Source organism: Cherax quadricarinatus, chromosome 9 (assembly GCF_038502225.1).
Source record: "Cherax quadricarinatus isolate ZL_2023a chromosome 9, ASM3850222v1, whole genome shotgun sequence".
Classification (NCBI taxonomy): Eukaryota; Metazoa; Arthropoda; class Malacostraca; order Decapoda; family Parastacidae; genus Cherax; species Cherax quadricarinatus.
This window is the reverse complement of record NC_091300.1, coordinates 10,477,535-10,496,354: the sequence shown is the minus strand read 5'-3', so window position 1 is coordinate 10,496,354 and position 18,820 is coordinate 10,477,535. Positions and strand designations below refer to the sequence as shown.

The window sequence follows — 18,820 nt, the reverse complement described above, 5'->3', positions numbered from 1 at the left end:
ACATTTTTAAACCTACCCCATACCTCTTCGACCCCATTGCCTATGCTCTCATTAGCCCATCTATCCTCCAATAGCTGTTTATATCTTACCCTAACTCCCTCCTCTTTTAGTTTATAAACCTTCACTTCTCTCTTTCCTGATGCTTCTATTCTCCTTGTACCCCATCTACCTTTTACTCTCAGTGTAGCTACAACTAGAAAGTGATCTGATATATCTGTGGCCCCTCTATAAACATGTACATCCTGATGTCCACTCAACAGACTTTTATCTACCAATACATAATCCAACAAACTACTGTCATTTTGCCCCACATCATATCTTGTATACTTATTTATCCTCTTTTTCTTAAAATATGTATTACCTATAACTAAACCCCTTTCTATACAAAGTTCAATCAAAGGGCTCCCATTATCATTTACACCTGGCACCCCAAACTTACCTACCACACCCTCTCTAAAAGTTTCTCCTACTTTAGCATTCAGATCCCCTACCATAATTACTCTCTCACTTGGTTCAAAGGCTCCTATACATTCACTTAACATCTCCCAAAATCTCTCTCTCTCCACTACATTCCTCTCTTCTCCAGGTGCATACACGCTTATTATGACCCACTTTTCGCATCCAACCTTTACTTTATTATTATTTTTTATTATCACACTGGCCGATTTCCACCAAGGCAGGGTGGCGCGAAAAAGAAAAACTTTCCCCATCATTCACTCCATCACTGTCTTGCCAGAAGGGTGCTTTACACTACAGTTTTTAAACTGCAACATTAACACCCCTCCTTCAGAGTGCAGGCACTGTACTTCCCATCTCCAGGACTCAAGTCTGGCCTGCTGGTTTCCCTGAACCCCTTCATAAATGTTACTTTGCTCACACTCCAACAGCACGTCAAGTATTAAAAACCATTCGTCTCCATTCACTCCTATCAAACACGCTCACGCATGCCTGCTGGAAGTCCAAGCCCCTCGCACACAAAACCTCCTTTACCCCCTCTCTCCAACCTTTCCTAGGCCGACCCCTACCCCGCCTTCCTTCCACTACAGACTGATACACTCTTGAAGTTATTCTGTTTCGCTCCATTCTCTCCACATGTCCGAACCACCTCAACAACCCTTCCTCAGCCCTCTGGACAACAGTTTTGGTAATCCCGCACCTCCTCCTAACTTCCAAACTGCGAATTCTCTGCATTATATTCACACCACACATTGCCCTCAGACATGACATCTCCACTGCCTCCAGCCTTCTCCTCGCTGCAACATTCATCACAAATGCTTCACACCCATATAAGAGCGTTGGTAAAACTATACTCTCATACATTCCCCTCTTTGCCTCCAAGGACAAAGTTCTTTGTCTCCACAGACTCCTAAGTGCACCACTCACCCTTTTCCCCTCATCAATTCTATGATTCACCTCATCTTTCATAGACCCATCCGCTGACACGTCCACTCCCAAATATCTGAATACATTCACCTCCTCCATACTCTCTCCCTCCAATCTGATATCCAGTCTTTCATCACCTAATCTTTTTGTTATCCTCATAACCTTACTCTTTCCTGTATTCACTTTCAATTTTCTTCTTTTGCACACCCTACCAAATTCATCCACCAATCTCTGCAACTTCTCTTCAGAATCTCCCAAGAGCACAGTGTCATCAGCAAAGAGCAACTGTGACAACTCCCACTTTGTGTGTGATTCTTTATCTTTTAACTCCACGCCTCTTGCCAAGACCCTCGCATTTACTTCTCTTACAACCCCATCTATAAATATATTAAACAACCACGGTGACATCACACATCCTTGTCTAAGGCCTACTTTTACTGGGAAATAATTTCCCTCTTTCCTACATACTCTAACTTGAGCCTCACTATCCTCGTAAAAACTCTTCACTGCTTTCAGTAACCTACCTCCTACACCATACACCTGCAACATCTGCCACATTGCCCCCCTATCCACCCTGTCATACGCCTTTTCCAAATCCATAAATGCCACAAAGACCTCTTTAGCCTTATCTAAATACTGTTCACTTATATGTTTCACTGTAAACACCTGGTCCACACACCCCCTACCTTTCCTAAAGCCTCCTTGTTCATCTGCTATCCTATTCTCCGTCTTACTCTTAATTCTTTCAATAATAACTCTACCATACACTTTGCCAGGTATACTCAACAGACTTATCCCCCTATAATTTTTGCACTCTCTTTTATCCCCTTTGCCTTTATACAAAGGAACTATGCATGCTCTCTCCCAATCCCTAGGTACCTTACCCTCTTCCATACATTTATTAAATAATTGCACCAACCACTCCAAAACTATATCCCCACCTGCTTTTAACATTTCTATCTTTATCCCATCAATCCCGGCTGCCTTACCCCCTTTTATTTTACCTACTGCCTCACGAACTTCCCCCACATTCACAACTGGCTCTTCCTCACTCCTACAAGATGTTGTTACTCCCTGCCCTATACACGAAATCACAGCTTCCCTATCTTCATCAACATTTAACAATTCCTCAAAATATTCCCTCCATCTTCCCAATACCTCTAACTCTCCATTTAACCCTTTGAGGGTTTTGGTCGTACTAGTACGTCTTACGCGTAGGGGTTTTTGACGTACTAGTACTCGTAAATTCTAGCGGCCTCAAATCTAGTGGGAGAAAGCTGGTAGGCCTTCATATGAAAGAATGGGTCTATGTGGTCAGTGTGCACAGTCTGAAAAAAATCCTGCAGCACACAGTGCATAATGAGAAAAAAAAAAACTTTGACCATTTTTTTTTAATAAATCAACGACTTTGCAGTGTATTTTCCTATGGTATTTATTGTTGTATTCTAGTTTTCTTGGTCTCATTTTATAGAATGGAAGACATATTACAGAAATTGAGATGATTTTGCCTGGTTTTACAATGAAAGGTGCCTTGAAATTGAGCTCAAAGTAGCAGAAATGTTCGATTTTTACCAAACTTCAAAAGTAAACAAATCGTGCCAAGCGTGCAATACACGTCAACTGGTGAGTCTAATATTCTTTCACAAGTGCACCAATAATATTTATACCATTTTTTACACTAATGCAGTAGTCTGCATAACAGTATATCTTATATTTTTTGTGAAAATAAAAATTCAAAGTGGAAAGCAAAAGAATATAAGAGGGGCCTTGAGACGTGACTAATGACTAGAGGAAATGTCATTTTAGTGCCAGGAATGTCTTTCTTGTTTATTCTGGACCCTATTCGGAAATTGGCATCTTTTGAAATTTGTGTGAAATTGGCAAAATTGCTAAATTCTGACCACTGTACTGGATAGTTGAATTTCATAAATGGGTAGTTTCTTGCACCCATTCGAAAAAAAAATGGAGTTCTAGCGAAATATTCATGTTTTTTGTCGACTAGTACAGTGAAATTGGCCGAAAATGGGGCTCAAAGTGCGCAAAATCGCCGATGCGTAAACATTGCCGAGACCGCTAACTTTGCGAGAGCATAATTCCATAAGTTTTCTATCAAATTTCAAGCTTTTGGTGTCTTTATGATCGGGAAAAGATTCTCTATCTTTTCATAAGAGAAAATAATTTTTTTTTTTTTAAATTTGGCCGACCCTGAGAACGAGTTTCGGAGAGGGCCTGTCGACCCTCAAAGGGTTAATAACTCTCCTCTCCTATTTTTAACTGACAAATCCATTTGTTCTCTAGGCTTTCTTAACTTATTAATCTCACTCCAAAACTTTTTCTTATTTTCAACAAAATTTGTTGATAACATCTCACCCACTCTCTCATTTGCTCTCTTTTTACATTGCTTCACCACTCTCTTAACCTCTCTCTTTTTCTCCATATCCTCTTCCCTCCTTGCATCACTTCTACTTTGTAAAAACTTCTCATATGCTAACTTTTTCTCCCTTACTACTCTCTTCACATCATCATTCCACCAATCGCTCCTCTTCCCTCCCGCACCCACTTTCCTGTAACCACAAACTTCTGCTGAACACTCTAACACTACATTTTTAAACCTACCCCATACCTCTTTGACCCCATTGCCTATGCTCTCATTAGCCCATCTATCCTCCAATAGCTGTTTATATCTTACCCTAACTGCCTCCTCTTTTAGTTTATAAACCTTCAACTCTCTCTTCCCTGATGCTTCTATTCTCCTTGTATCCCATCTACCTTTTACTCTCAGTGTAGCTACAACTAGAAAGTGATCTGATATATCTGTGGCCCCTCTATAAACATGTACATCCTGAAGTCTACTCAACAGTCTTTTATCTACCAATACATAATCCAACAAACTACTGTCATTTCGCACTACATCATATCTTGTATACTTATTTATCCTCTTTTTCTTAAAATATGTATTACCTATAACTAAACCCCTTTCTATACAAAGTTCAATCAAAGGGCTCCCATTATCATTTACACCTGGCACCCCAAACTTACCTACCACACCCTCTCTAAAAGTTTCTCCTACTTTAGCATTCAGGTCCCCTACTGCAATTACTCTCTCACTTGGTTCAAAGGCTCCTATACATTCACTTAACATCTCCCAAAATCTCTCTCTTTCCTCTGCATTCCTCTCTTCTCCAGGTGCATACACGCTTATTATGACCCACTTCTCGCATCCAACCTTTACTTTAATCCACATAATTCTTGAATTTACACATTCATATTCTCTTTTCTCCTTCCATAACTGATCATTCAACATTACTGCTACCCCTTCCTTTGCTCTAACTCTCTCAGATACTCCAGATTTAATCCCATTTATTTCCCCCCACCGAAACTCCCCTACCCCCTTCAGCTTTGTTTCGCTTAGGGCCAGGACATCCAACTTCTTTTCATTCATAACATCAGCAATCATCTGTTTCTTGTCATCCGCACTACATCCACGCACATTTAAGCATCCCAGTTTTATAAAGTTTTTCTTCTTCTCTTTTTTAGTAAATGTCTACAGGAGAAGGGGTTACTAGCCCATTGCTCCCGGCATTTTAGTCGCCTCATACGACACGCATGGCTTACGGAGGAAAGATTCTTTTCCACTTCCCCATGGACAATAGAAGAAATAAAGAGGAACAAGAGCTATTTAGAAAAAGGAGAAAAACCTAGATGTATGTATATATATATATGCATGTGCGTGTCTGTGAAGTGTGACCAAAGTGTAAGTAGGAGTAGCAAGATATCCCTGTTATCTAGCGTGTTTATGAGACAGAAAAAGAAACCAGCAATCCTACCATCATGCAAAACAGTTACAGGTTTCTGTTTCACAGTCATCTGGCAGGACGGTAGTACTTCCCTGGGTGGTTGCTGTCTACCAACCTACTACCTATCCACTTTATCCACTACTTTAATCCACATAATTCTTGAATTTACACATTCATATTCTCTTTTCTCCTTCCATAACTTATCCTTCAACATTACTGGTACCCCTTCCTTTGCTCTAACTCTCTCAGATACTCCAGATTTAATCCCATTTATTTCCCCCCACCGAAACTCCCCTACCCCCTTCAGCTTTGTTTCGCTTAGGGCCAGGACATCCAACTTCTTTTCATTCATAACATCAGCAATCATCTGTTTCTTGTCATCCGCACTACATCCACGATATTATTATTTATAAAATATTATTTATAAAATTATTACAATATTGCATAACAGTAAATCTTCTATTTTTTGGTGTGAATAAAAATTCTTTATGTGAATAAAAAATCAAAATGAAATTCGTTTGTAAAGTCTTAAAACAAAACTAATGAACAGAGGAAATGTTAGTGCCAGGAATGCCTGTATTGTTTATTCTGGACCCTATTTTGAAATTGGAATATTTTTAACTTATTGGCCAAATTATCAATTTCCAATCACTTTACTGGGCAGTTGAAACAGTTGGCTGGTGCATAAATATCGCTGATGCAACAAAATTCGCAAGAGCATAATTTCATCAAATTTCCATCAAATTTCACAATTTTTGTTTTATTGCCGTCAGAAAAAGATTCTCTAGCATTTCGTAAGAAAAAATAACAAAAAATTTTTTTTTAAAATTCTTGGACCCTGGCTGTCACTCTGAGATTTGGCCTCTGGACCCTCAAAGGGTTAAATACCCTTAGCTGTTATCTTCTTTGGTTTGTCCTACCTAGACGGGAGGTGGTTGATGCAGAAAAAAAAAAGAGCAGCAGTAGCAGCTCTTAAAGTAGCTACCTCAGGAAAAACTGAAAGAAATCCCAAATTAAATTTATAAATTTATATGGCTGAGGAAATAAGACGTGAGAAGTTTGCATTAAGTTACACTAGTAGTTATAGTAACTTGTAGCTCAGTGGTAGAACAGTCACCATGCAGCCAACAGGACCCGAGTTACATTCCGGTGGGGAGAGAAGTAAAAGTGAATCTCCATATCACTGCTATGCATGTTCACTTACCAATAAAGAAGCACCTAGGAATAAGTCAGCTATTATGGGTCATATCCTGGAGAAGTGTCACTTAGAAAATATGCTATACTGCTTAGATTTCTTGGATTACCTCTGGATTAATAATGCAAATATTACCTTCTTCCACACTCTTGGAGACAGGAAGCCTGAGGCTTATTCAGGTCCTCCCTTAGTCATAGGTGAAGCTGTGTCAATGTGATCACCCATCCAGTTCCTAGCCGGATTCAACAGTGTTAACCTGACTGAGCAACTTGCACATCATTCACAGTGCCATACCAATAGGCTGAGTAATATGATGAAATGCAATAAATAAAAAACTTATAAAGGAAATGGGAAAAGAAGAAAAATCCAAAGATGAGAGTTCCTATGAAAATAATACTGTTAAGTTAGCATATAAGCTGGTAGTAAGAGAACAGAGATGTCATTTTTCCCTTTTATTTTTTTTGCCAGAATTCCATTTTTTTAGGGTGTTAGATGCAAGTGAGTGATGCAGCAAAGCATGCTCTAAGTCAGGAGAATTGATAGGGAACAGTGTAGTAAAGAAAGCGAATGCCAGACTGAAGTTCCTGTATAGACAAGCACAGTGTCTACCTACTGAGGCTCGCATGACCCTAGTCTAGCCCTTATACAATGCCATATGGATTACGCTTGCTCTTCATGGTACTCTGCCTTGGCAAAAAAACTGAAAGATAGACTGCAAATCACCCAAAACAAAATCGTAAGATTCATCCTGGGGCTGGGACCAAGAAAACATGTAGGCCAGGATGAATTACAGCAGTTCGATATGCTGAATGTTGAAGACAGAGTAAAACAACTGAAGCAAAATCATGTTTATAAAATTGCTCACAGTGTCCAGAATATCTTGCTGTCAATTTTGTCAAGGTTGGGAACCAAAGCAATCATAGTACTAGGGGGAGAGAGCACAACTTTGTAGTACCCACAGTCATTGGCCAGGCTTCAAACACCTTTTATTGTACAGCAATAAAGGAATGAAACAGACTACCCGCACATGTCAAAGCCAGTCATAGCATGAACCAGTTCAAGAAGAGTGTCAAAAGGTGTCTGATGAATGTAGCTACAGAAAGGGAGGGGAATGATTTTCTATTTTTTAGCTAACATATGTGTAAATTTTACCTTATTCCTAGTAATGACCCTCGTATTGTAGATAGTCTTAATGACCCTCGTGTAGTAGATAGTCTTTTAGTATGATAATAAGATGTTATCTTCATTATAGAATAATAAGAAAATATTATAACCTTTATATTATAATAATAAGGTAAAAGGACCCCAATGGAAATAAGTCACTCTGTCTGACTTTTTTGCTGTTATGTATAATAATTCTATGTAACTGTATTTGTGTATACCTGAATAAACTTACTTACTTAATCTAGTACAGTATTAATTTCTTCCCCTCCCCTGCTTATTTCTACTCAGATTTGCATGATTCACATAGGATAACCTAGGTGTCATAAAAAAAAGAATTCCAGAAAAAAAAAAATCATGAAGAAACTGATCACAGACTATGCACAGTGTACTGTATCTGACATGGAGAAGAGAGAGTTAAGATGTAATATCATTAATGACACACTTTTATAAGGCAAAACCCAATGGATACAAAGTTTACAAGAAATAAAGTATACAAGTTCAAATCTTTTCACTATGTTGAATGTAAGAATACAATTGTAATAGTTTCACTCAAATTTTGTTATACAAAAAAATAAATTACTTTAAATATTACAGTATCTTCCACAAATCTTGTGTATCACTTATACTCCAATGACATGGTTATGGTGTAAAAATAATAGGAGTTTGTGGATTACATTATCTAACTTAACATGATGAGCAATTTTTTTTGTTTTTTTTCAACAAGTCGACCGTCTCCCACCGAGGCAGGGTGACCCAATAAAGAAAGAAAATCCCCAAAAAGAAAATGCTTTCATCATCATTCAACACTTTCACCACACTCACACATAATCACTGTTTTTGCAGAGGTGCTCAGAATACAACAGTTTAGAAGCATATACATATAAAGATACATATCCCTCCAAACTGCCAATATCCCAAACCCCTCCTTTAAAGTGCAGGCATTGTACTTCCCATTTCCAGGACTCAAGTCCGACTATATGAAAATAACTGGTTTCCCTGAATCCCTTCACTAAATATTACCCTGCTCACACTCCAACAGATCGTCAGGTCCCAAGTACCATTCGTCTCCATTCACTCCTATCTAACACGCTCACACACGCTTGCTGGAAGTCCAAGCCCCTTGCCCACAAAACCTCCTTTACCCCCTCTCTCCAACCCTTTCGAGGACGACCCCTACCTAGCCTTCCTTCCCCTACAGATTTATATGCTTTCCATGTCATTCTACTTTGATCCATTCTATCTAAATGACCAAACCACCTCAACAACCCCTCTTCTGCCCTCTGACTAATACTTTTATTAACTCCACACCTTTTCCTAATTTCCACACTCCAAATTTTCTGCATAATATTTACACCACACATTGCCCTTAGACAGGACATCTCCACTGCCTCCAACCGCCTCCTCGCTGCTGCATTTACCACCCAAGCTTCACACCCATATAAGAGTGTTGGTACTACTATACTTTCATACATTCCCTTCTTTGCCTCCATAGATAATGTTTTTTGACTCCACATATACCTCAATGTACCACTCACCTTTTTTCCCTCATCAATTCTATGATTAACCTCATCCTTCATAAATCCAATGTTTTTAACATAAAAATAACCAAAATGAAACATTTATTACTCAGATAAGAGTTTTTCTAATTTACTAACACATGAATATACAATTTTAGTTATAATTCAAGTAATATACAGAATATTTTAATCAACAAACACTTATGATAACATATACATTACATAAACTATCTGCATTTGAGTTTTCATGAAAGAAAACAAACTGGTTAAATCTAAAGACAGTACTACATACTTCACTATTAAGACACCAATGAGAAAATTTACTTTACATGATTATAAAAGAATAAAAATGTAGTAAAGCTCAAACTCATAAATCATACAGACAAGAAGTGAAAGATTTTTTTTGGGGTGGAGGGGGTACAGGTGTATTTCTCATTAGATGGACTAATATTTACAGCAATGTAGTCAAAGTAAATCTTTCAATATCAATGACACTAAGATACTTAAAGGACAAATTCCTTAAGTTGGAATTTTACTAGAAACAATGACTGTAGGCATTTAACAACTATGAAATGAAAGCTCATTCAACATATTAGGTACTGTAATGAGAATTACTTACCTGGGGTGACACAGGCGGAGTATTTCCTGGGCTGCCATTTTCTCCCCATGTACCCACTGCAGCTGTTGTTATAATTTCTGGTGGCATTTCTTTGTTGTCCCGGCCATCTCGGGGATCACTTCTTGAAGAATCTCTATATCGAAGTCCGCCAGCATCACAAACAGTTTCTTGTTCACATTTTACCATACATTTCTTATGACAAATTATACCACACTCTCCACACTGGTAAGCATCTTTCAACCAGATCTAAAAGTAAACAGAAAAACCAGTTAGAGTAAATGTCTAATAAAATGGACCTCCCAAAAAAGTGGACATCTGCTGCAATAGACAAAAAATCTGGCCAGATAAAGGCTCAATATGAATGTTTAATGTCTGGTCATACACTTGATAAAATGGAGTAATGAGATTATATACTCAGGAAAACACCTGAATGGCAGTGAGATTTAGTGATTGAAATCTCACAGTGACTCAGTTGCTTTCCTGGTTATATAATCTTCCTACCCATCTGTATATTTGGAGTGACTAAGGTAGCAGAACTAAAATGTTTCCAATAAAACGTCCTAGTTTTTGCATTTTTTTATTTCGACAGCCTGACAGCCTCATATACCATTTTTACCAATACGTACAGGATTTCTATAATACAGAGGATTCTTCAATATTGTAACAAGTTTTGATGAAGTAGTTTACAATATAAATAACTGTCAACCAGGATTGTGATAAAGATGAATAAAGCTAAAATATAGCCTATTAAAATATCTCTTACTTCAAGAAAAATAAATTGTAAGCATTTCTTTGATGATTGATGAGGCTTGAGTAAAATGACATTACTGTGCTTCAAGAAAGGAAGGAAGTTGTTAAATCTAAAAAGTCCTTTGACCATTGAGATCACTAAGCATTCTTAGACATTACTTCATGGAGAAAATAAACCCAGTTGTACAACAAAAATGTGTGTACTCTACCTTTTTCTTACAAAAATCACACTGTGTAGCCGAGTGGAAGTGAGTTCTCTTGAAATCATGGTTACGATCCTCCACAATCTCCTGCACACCTAACACATCATCTTCCTCCGAAACTGTTCCATCAGTAAGGCTTTCATCTTCTGAGATTGCATTTTTATCAAGACTTCCCCTGCCAATAGCCTCACATCTGGGAAAAGATGCAATATGTATTTAGTTAATTAAAATAATAGCATTACATGCAATTCTAAAAAAGGGTAAAATTGAAGCAACAAATATACAAATACTAATCAAAATCACTTATATTATCAATAGCACTGTGTAGTACTTCTGAACCATAAAGAACAAAAAGGCACAATACAGTGACTGGAACAATACACAAATAACCCACACACAAGAGAGAGGAGCTTACAAGAGAGAGGAGCTTACAAGAGAGAGGACCATTTACAAGGTCACATTTAGACTTGGTAAATGGTCCAAAACCATTCATTGCCATTCACTCCTATTTAACATGCTCACACATGCCTGCTGTATGTCCAAGCCCCTTGCACACAAAACCCCTTTCACCCCCTCCCTCCATCCTTTACAAGGATGCCCCTACCCTTCCTCTCCTGCATTACAGATTCATACACCCTCTAATAGGATGACTTAGAGTCTAAGTCATCCTATTTTGCTCCATCCTCTCTAAATGACCACCACTTCAACAACCTTTCCTCAGCCCTCTGAATAATACTTTTTGTAACTCCACACCTCATAATTCCCATGCCCCGAATTCTCTGTATAATATTTACACTACACACTGCCCTTAGACATGACATCTCCACTGCCTCCAGCCTCCTCTTTGCTGCAACATCTACAACCCATGCTTCACACCCATATAAGAGTGTTGGTACCACTACACTCTTGTACATCCACAATCACCTCATTCTTATCATTCATACTACATCCATGCAACTTCAAGGTTTTCTTTTTCTATCTTTTAGTAAGCTATATGGGAAAAGGGGTTACTAGCCCATTGCTCCCAGCATTTTAGTTGACTTTTACAACACGCATGGCTTACGGAGGAAAGATTCTCATACCACTTCCTCATGGATATGACAGGAAAAATAAGAACAAGAACTATTAAGAAAAAATCAAAGAAAACTCAGATGAGCGTGTATACACAAACATGTACATGCATGTGTAGTGTGACCTAAGTGTAAGTAAAAGCAGCAAGATATATTTGTTATCTTGTATGTTTATGAGACAGAAAAAAGACACCATACATACATACATACATACATACATACATACATACATACACATAAATACATACATACATACATATAACAATACAGTAAAACCATTCATTAATAGATTTCGGAAATCTCAGACAAAAAACTTTGGATGGACGAAAGCTCTAATTATCAGGCAAAATGGAGAAAAGTCTGTAATTCCACATTTTGTCCAAAGCAACAGTGTGCTTTTGTTTTCTGAAGTATCGGGCCAAGTATAAACAAATAAAGAAGAGCTTGACAGCTCCTCTGACTAAAAATAGAAGTTAATTTGAGTCACCACTATTAATCACAGCAGTTTACACTTCATCTCTCCACCATGAAAAGTAAAATTACTATAAATTACACAGAGTAATATAAAATTACTATACAGTACAGTGTACTGTAGTGCTACAGATTACAGTACCATAGTGCTACAGGATACAATACAGTAGTACTGTACTACAGATTACAATACCTGTATCCATAATGTCCAGATGTTTTCTGCATCAGAGTACCAAGTCCACTACTTCAGACAACAACTGGACAATCATGAAATACTAATTTCATAATTCGGGAGTTGTGGACAATCGGCATTATCATACATGCACTCCCTTATTAGTCCATTAATGAGAGGTTTCACTGTGCTTTTTTCAACATCACAAAGGATTTATAATATAAAAAAGCCATAAGAGATGACACATGTAACAAAACTATTGCACTAACTCAAAGAAAGATGTCACAGTTTAATTCAAGAGAGAGCATTAAATTCATAAAACATGTATGAAAAAATAGGAAGGAAAGTGGCACTAAAAACATCTACTATGCAAGTACCATTATGAAGTATGGAAGAGTAGTAAGATAAAAAAAAAAGCACAACACAAAATAAACAAGAACCCTTAACTTAAAAGCACTTACCTGTCTTGGGGTTGGTAAGTAAGTGAAAGCATCATGTCCCCATAGCACAAACTAGGGTTGAAACCTTTATGTGGAATTAGAGGGTCTGAAGACACTTCAGGACACTTTGGCTGTGGAGGGTTCAGAGTCAGTATTTTTATAACATGACCCTGGGTGTTAAGAGTTGTCTCAGGAATCAGAGATATGAGTGGGATGTTCACATAACCCATAAGTGTGTCATCAGTCAGACCTGCTGTCGCTTTGTCATCACGTGTTTTTAACTTATCACTTTCTCTACTCCTTTTTCTTTCTTTTTCATTTTCTTTGGATTTACTTTTATCCTTACTCTCTTTACATTTATCAAAAGACCCTGAGTCACTATCTTGCTTTGATGAGGAAATGTTTCTACTCCAAACAGCAACATTGAGGAATTTGTATTCCTCCTCCAACCAAAATTCAAAGTCACTATCAAACAACGGGTCCTGGAAATTGTGAGAACGTTTTCATCCAATGATAAAACACTCAGTAAAACATTCTATAAATCAAAAGAATTATATCTATTAGGGACATAAGTATTATTCTATATATAACAGTTAATTATTGTTTCATAAAACTAAACTATGAATCAACCTTGATAAATTAAAACAAAATTCCAATATGATATGAAAAGATACTTATGTGTAATAGAGTAATAATTATTCTGAGTCCACAAACTAAATAAAGAGATGCATTTTAATACAGAAATAAACTAATTTTTACCCAACTGAACATAATTCTATTCCTCTTCATATAAAGAAAAACTGATGCACAAAACTTTCATAGGAAAATGATATGAAGAAACTAAAATTTCACATACATGCATGACTGTATTCAGCATGGAGTATTTCAAGAACACTGTGTACCTAATATTCAGCAGACTACTGACCCCAAGGGTATGCAACGAGTGTATTACCTCTGCTCCAGACAATAAATGAATTAAAACAACTCTTACAGATTCTAAGATTGCAATAGGCCAACTATTGCCCCCAATAATACTTTACACAACTCCCAATGTCAACCTAGGTGCCAGGTAACATATATTGAGATGTTTTCACATTTGTGTTGATCTTCTTTCAACAAACCGGCTGTATCCAATCAAGGTGGCCCAAAAAGAAAAACAAAAATTTCTCTTTTTAAATTTAGTAAAGTATACAGGAGAAGTGGTTACTAGCCCTTTGCCCTTGGCATTTTAGTTGCCTCTTATGACACATGTGGTTTACAAAGGAAGAATTCTGTTCCACTTCCCCATGGAGATAACAGGAAATAAATAAGAACAAGACTAGCAAGAAAATAGAAGACAACTCAGAGGGGTGTGTATAATATGTGCTTGTACATGCATGTGTCCTAGGTAGTAGGTTGGAAGACAGCAACCGCCCTGGGAGGTACTACCGTCCTGCCAAGCGAGTGTAAAACAGAAACCTGTAATTGTTTTACATGATGGTAGGATTGCTGGTGTCTTTTTTCTGTCTCATAAACATGCAAGATTTCAGGTACGTCTTGCTACTTCTACTTACACTTAGGTTACATTACACATACATGTACAAGCATATATATACACACTCCTCTGGGTTTTCTGCTACTTTCTTTCTAGTTCTTGTTTATTTCCTCTTATCTCCATGGGGAAGTGGAACAGAATTCTTCCTCCATAAGCCATGCATGTTGTAAGAGGCGACTAAAATGCCGGGGGCAAGGGGCTAGTAACCCCTTCTCCTGTATATATTACTAAATTTAAAAAGAGAAACGTTTGTTTTTCTTTTTGGGCCACCCTGCCTTGGTGGGATACGGCCGGTTTGTTGAAAAAAAAAAACATGCATGTGAAGTGTGATCTAAGTGTAAGTAGAAGCAGCAAAATGCATTTGAAATCTTGCATGTTTATGAGACAGAATAATCCTACCATCATGCAAAACAATTACAGGCTTCTGTTTTACACTCTCTTGGCAGGACGGTAGTACCTCCCTGGGCGGCTTATGTCTACCAACCTACTTAGGATTTGTTAGTACAAACAAAAATTTAAAACTATACCTATGGGTTGTAGACTGCTAGTGGGCACATTACTTGTGCTATTGGCATTCATTCTGTGTCCTAGGCTTTTGATAAGCCTCTAAGCTACTCCCTAATCACATTTTGAATAACTCAAATGTTAACTCAGTTCTTGGCTAACATTTTTTATACAACTTCACAGTCTTATTAAAAAAAATTACAAAACTGTATTGCTAATGTAACAGTGTGAGCTGGAAGGAATTATAGAGGCGACGAAATGCTAACATACAGGCCTGAGGCATGAACATTAATTCCTTCATAATTAGTATTACGTTCTGGTTTGTAATAAACCCTACTGTTGCTTCAGAAAACAACTAAAATTTCACCATCATGAATGCTGCAATATGATGATGATAAAATAATTCAAACTACAAAGAGTTCTGATTAGAATTCTTTGGAATGTGCTCACATTATGCCTGTGGGGGTTGGCAGCTTGTAGCCCATAAAATCCCTCCCTCATTTCGTTACCTATCCTCCAGTGTGAAATTTCAGTTGTAGTGGGAGAATTTTTTTTTTTTTCAACAAGTCGGCCATTTCCCACCGAGGCAGGGTGACCCAAAAAGAAAGAAAATCCCCAAAAAGAAAATACTTTCATCATCATTCAACTCTTTCACCTCGCTCACACATAATCACTGTTTTTGCAGAGGTGCTCAGAACGCAACAGCTTAGAAGCATATTTTTTTTTTTTTTTTTTTTAAACAAGTCGGCCGTCTCCCACCGAGGCAGGGTGACCCAAAAAAAGAAAGAAAATCCCCAAAAAGAAAATACTTTCATCATCATTCAACACTTTCACCACACTCGCACATTATCACTGTTTTTGCAGAGGTGCTCAGAATACAACAGTCTAGAAGCATACACATATAAAGATACACAACATATCCCTCCAAACTGCCAATATCCCAAACCCCTCCTTTAAAGTGCAGGCATTGTACTTCCCATTTCCAGGACTCAAGTCCGACTATATGAAAATAACCGGTTTCCCTGAATCCCTTCACTAAATATTACCCTGCTCACACTCCAACAGATCGTCAGGTCCCAAGTACCATTCATCTCCATTCACTCCTATCTAACATGCTCATGCACGCTTGCTGGAAGTCCAAGCCCCTTGCCCACAAAACCTCCTTTACCCCCTCTCTCCAACCCTTTCGAGGACGACCCCTACCCCGCCTTCCTTCCCCTATAGATTTATATGCTTTCCATGTCATTCTACTTTGATCCATTCTCTCTAAATGACCAAACCACCTCAACAACCCCTCTTCTGCCCTCTGACTAATACTTTTATTAACTCCACACCTTCTCCTAATTTCCACACTCCGAATTTTCTGCATAATATTTACACCACACATTGCCCTTAACCCTTTGACTGTCGCGGTCGTATATGTACGTCATAGGAGATACCGTGTTTGACATATCTATACGCATAAATTCTAGCGGCTTCAAATCAAGCAGGAGAAAGCTGGTAGGCCCACATGTGAGAGAATGGGTCTCCATGGTCAGTGTGCACCATATAAAAAAAATCGGGGAGCCAGTGGTGCATTGTGGGAATACCATTTCAGTCGTCCTTTTTCAGCATGTCTAGCGGTAAGAAATATGTGACTTCCCTGCAAATCTGGGACTCTTCTCTTCCCAAGTGATGCTCTAACACAGATGGAAGTGTCAATGAAGATCAATTTCATGATTTCGAGGAGTTTGAGACCAAAAGCAATGGAGGAGGTGGAGGAGGAGGAAGAGGAGGAGGAAGAAGAGGAGGAGGAAGAAGAGGAGGAGGAAGAAGAGGAGGAGGAAGAGGAAGGAAGGAGGGAGGAGGAAGAAGGAGGGAGGAGGAGGAAGAAGGAGGGAGGAGGAGGAAGAAGGAGGGAGGAGGAGGGAGGAGGAGGAGGGAGGAGAAGGAAGAGGGAGGAGGAGGGAGGAGGAGGAGGAAGGAGGGAGGAGGAGGAGGAAGGAGGAGGAAGAGGAGAACGAGCAGGAGGACGAGGAAGAGAACGAGGAGGAGGACGAAAAGAACGAGGAGGAGGAGGAGGAGGAGGAGGAGGAGGAGGAGGAGGAGGAGGAGGAGGAGGAGGAGGAGGAGGAGGAGGAGGAGGAGTAGGAGGAGGAGGAGGAGGAGGAGGAGGAGGAGGAGGAGGAGGAGGAGGAGGAGGAGGAGGAGGAGGAGGAGGAGGAGGAGGAGGAGGAGGAGGAGGATGAGGAGGAGGAGGAGGAGGAGGAGGAGGAGGAGGAGGAGGAGGAGGAGGAGGAGGAGGAGGAGGAGGAGAAGAAGAAGAAGAAGAAGAAGAAGAAGAAGAAGAAGAAGAAGAAGAAGAAGAAGAAGAAGAAGAAGAAGAAGAAGAAGAAGAAGAAGAAGAAGAAGAAGAAGAAGAAGACCTAATACATAATAATAATAATATGTAATAATATGTTCCCTTGAGGCATGAAAACAGTTCACCCCATGACAGTGACAAGATAAGGGGAGATAACATCTGATAAGAGCTGACCTTTGATTAGCGTAAACGAGGGTGGAGGGAGGGGGGCAGCTGCCTATCTGTCAAGAGCCAGGAGGAGGAGGAGGAGGAGGAGGAGGAGGAGGAGGAGGAGGAGGAGGAGGAGGAGGAGGAGAAGGAGAAGAAGGAGGAGGAGGAGGAGGAGAAGGAGGAGAAGGAGAAGGAGAAGGAGAAGGAGGAGGAGAAGGAGGAAGAGGAGGAGAAGATGACGACGAACAAACATTTGTCTGTCTGTCTATTTGTCTGTCTGCCAAACTCCCTGTCTATCCGTCTAGCTCTGTCTCAGAGAGAGCCACAAGACTGTGTCATCATCACGTTTACTCACATCTTCAAGCAGAGTATAGCACTTTGTCTGGATTTTTTGGGTTATCCTAGGTAATTTACACTATGTATAGTTGTATTTATGTGTACCTGTGAGACAGAGATAGACAGAGAGACAGAAAGAGAGACAGATTGAAAGAGATAGAATGAGGGAGAAAGATAATTAGATAGAATGGAGAGGGAAGCAGCATCCGACCCCATTGTTTTGACAGGCGGTAGGGGGAGTGACTAATGAGACAATATGTCATTTTGACAGCTGCCGACTCCTGACTCAAAACAATTATAAGCCACATACTCGCACACAAGACAAGCTTGCTGAAGGGTGATAATAGGAGTTTTATGAAAGTATCTAGTGACTATATATGTGTATATATATTATAGAAACCAGAAGCAAGAAGGGAAGGCAGGAATGAAGGAAGGACTAGATGAAAGGAAGGAAAAAAGTAATGAAGGACAGATGAAGGAATGTAGGAAGAGAGGTGGAATGCCCTCCAGGTAGCCTCCAGGTAGGAAAGGAATGAAGGAAATTAGGAAGGAATGATGACACACGACCATTTACCTAGGATAACTACATAACACAACTGCCTGCTAATACTTTGAAGAAAACTGCTCAGACGAGGTGTTTTGTCTTTGCACATAAAAAAAAATTCAACAAAAATGCACACACACTGATTTTATGTGTGAGAGTGTAAAACACCATTGTGTATGACACCATGTTTTATGTGTGAGAGTGTAAAACACCACTGTGTATGACACCATGTTTTATGTGTAAGAGTGTAAAACACCATTGTGTATGACACCATGTTTTATGTGTAAGAGTGTAAAACACCACTGTGGATGACACCATGTTTTATGTGTAAGAGTGTAAAACGTGGTACCACTGTGTATGACACCATGTTTTATGTGTAAGAGTGTAAAACACCACTGTGTATGACACCATGTTTTATGTGTAAGAGTGTAAAACACCACTGTGTATGACACCATATTTTATGTGTAAGAGTGTAAAACACCACTGTGTATGACACCATGTTTCACAGAGTTCCACAAGCTGCAGAACTTCTAGGAATATATTCAGTGACTGTATATTGGTATATATATTATAGAACAATAGTAATAAACAATTTTTTGTATTGTTTGTTTTTGTAAACAAGTTTTGTAA

At 38.8% G+C, this 18,820-nt stretch overlaps 2 protein-coding genes across 6 annotated transcripts in view; one reads left to right on the top strand and one right to left on the bottom strand.

Moving 5' to 3' along the window:
- Pdzd8 (PDZ domain containing 8) overlaps positions 1 to 18,820 on the bottom strand; it is a 138,441-nt gene that overhangs the window by 34,268 nt on the left and 85,353 nt on the right. For 4 of the 5 annotated variants that reach the window (XM_053773036.2, XM_053773037.2, XM_053773039.2 and 1 more), the window contains exons 11-13: positions 12,803 to 13,263; positions 10,635 to 10,821; positions 9,676 to 9,921 (exon numbers count right to left, since the gene is read on the bottom strand). In XM_053773036.2, the coding sequence (XP_053629011.1) occupies positions 9,676 to 9,921; positions 10,635 to 10,821; positions 12,803 to 13,263 (894 nt within the window). Of the gene's footprint in view, positions 1 to 6,510; positions 6,608 to 9,675; positions 9,922 to 10,634; positions 10,822 to 12,802; positions 13,264 to 18,820 lie in introns of those variants that run through there. The other variant, XM_070083206.1, reaches the window with a different exon arrangement.
- The window catches only part of Ppt2 (palmitoyl-protein thioesterase 2), a 529,716-nt gene that overhangs the window by 436,119 nt on the left and 74,777 nt on the right, over positions 1 to 18,820 (top strand). The gene's annotated exons all lie outside the window — the stretch shown is intronic.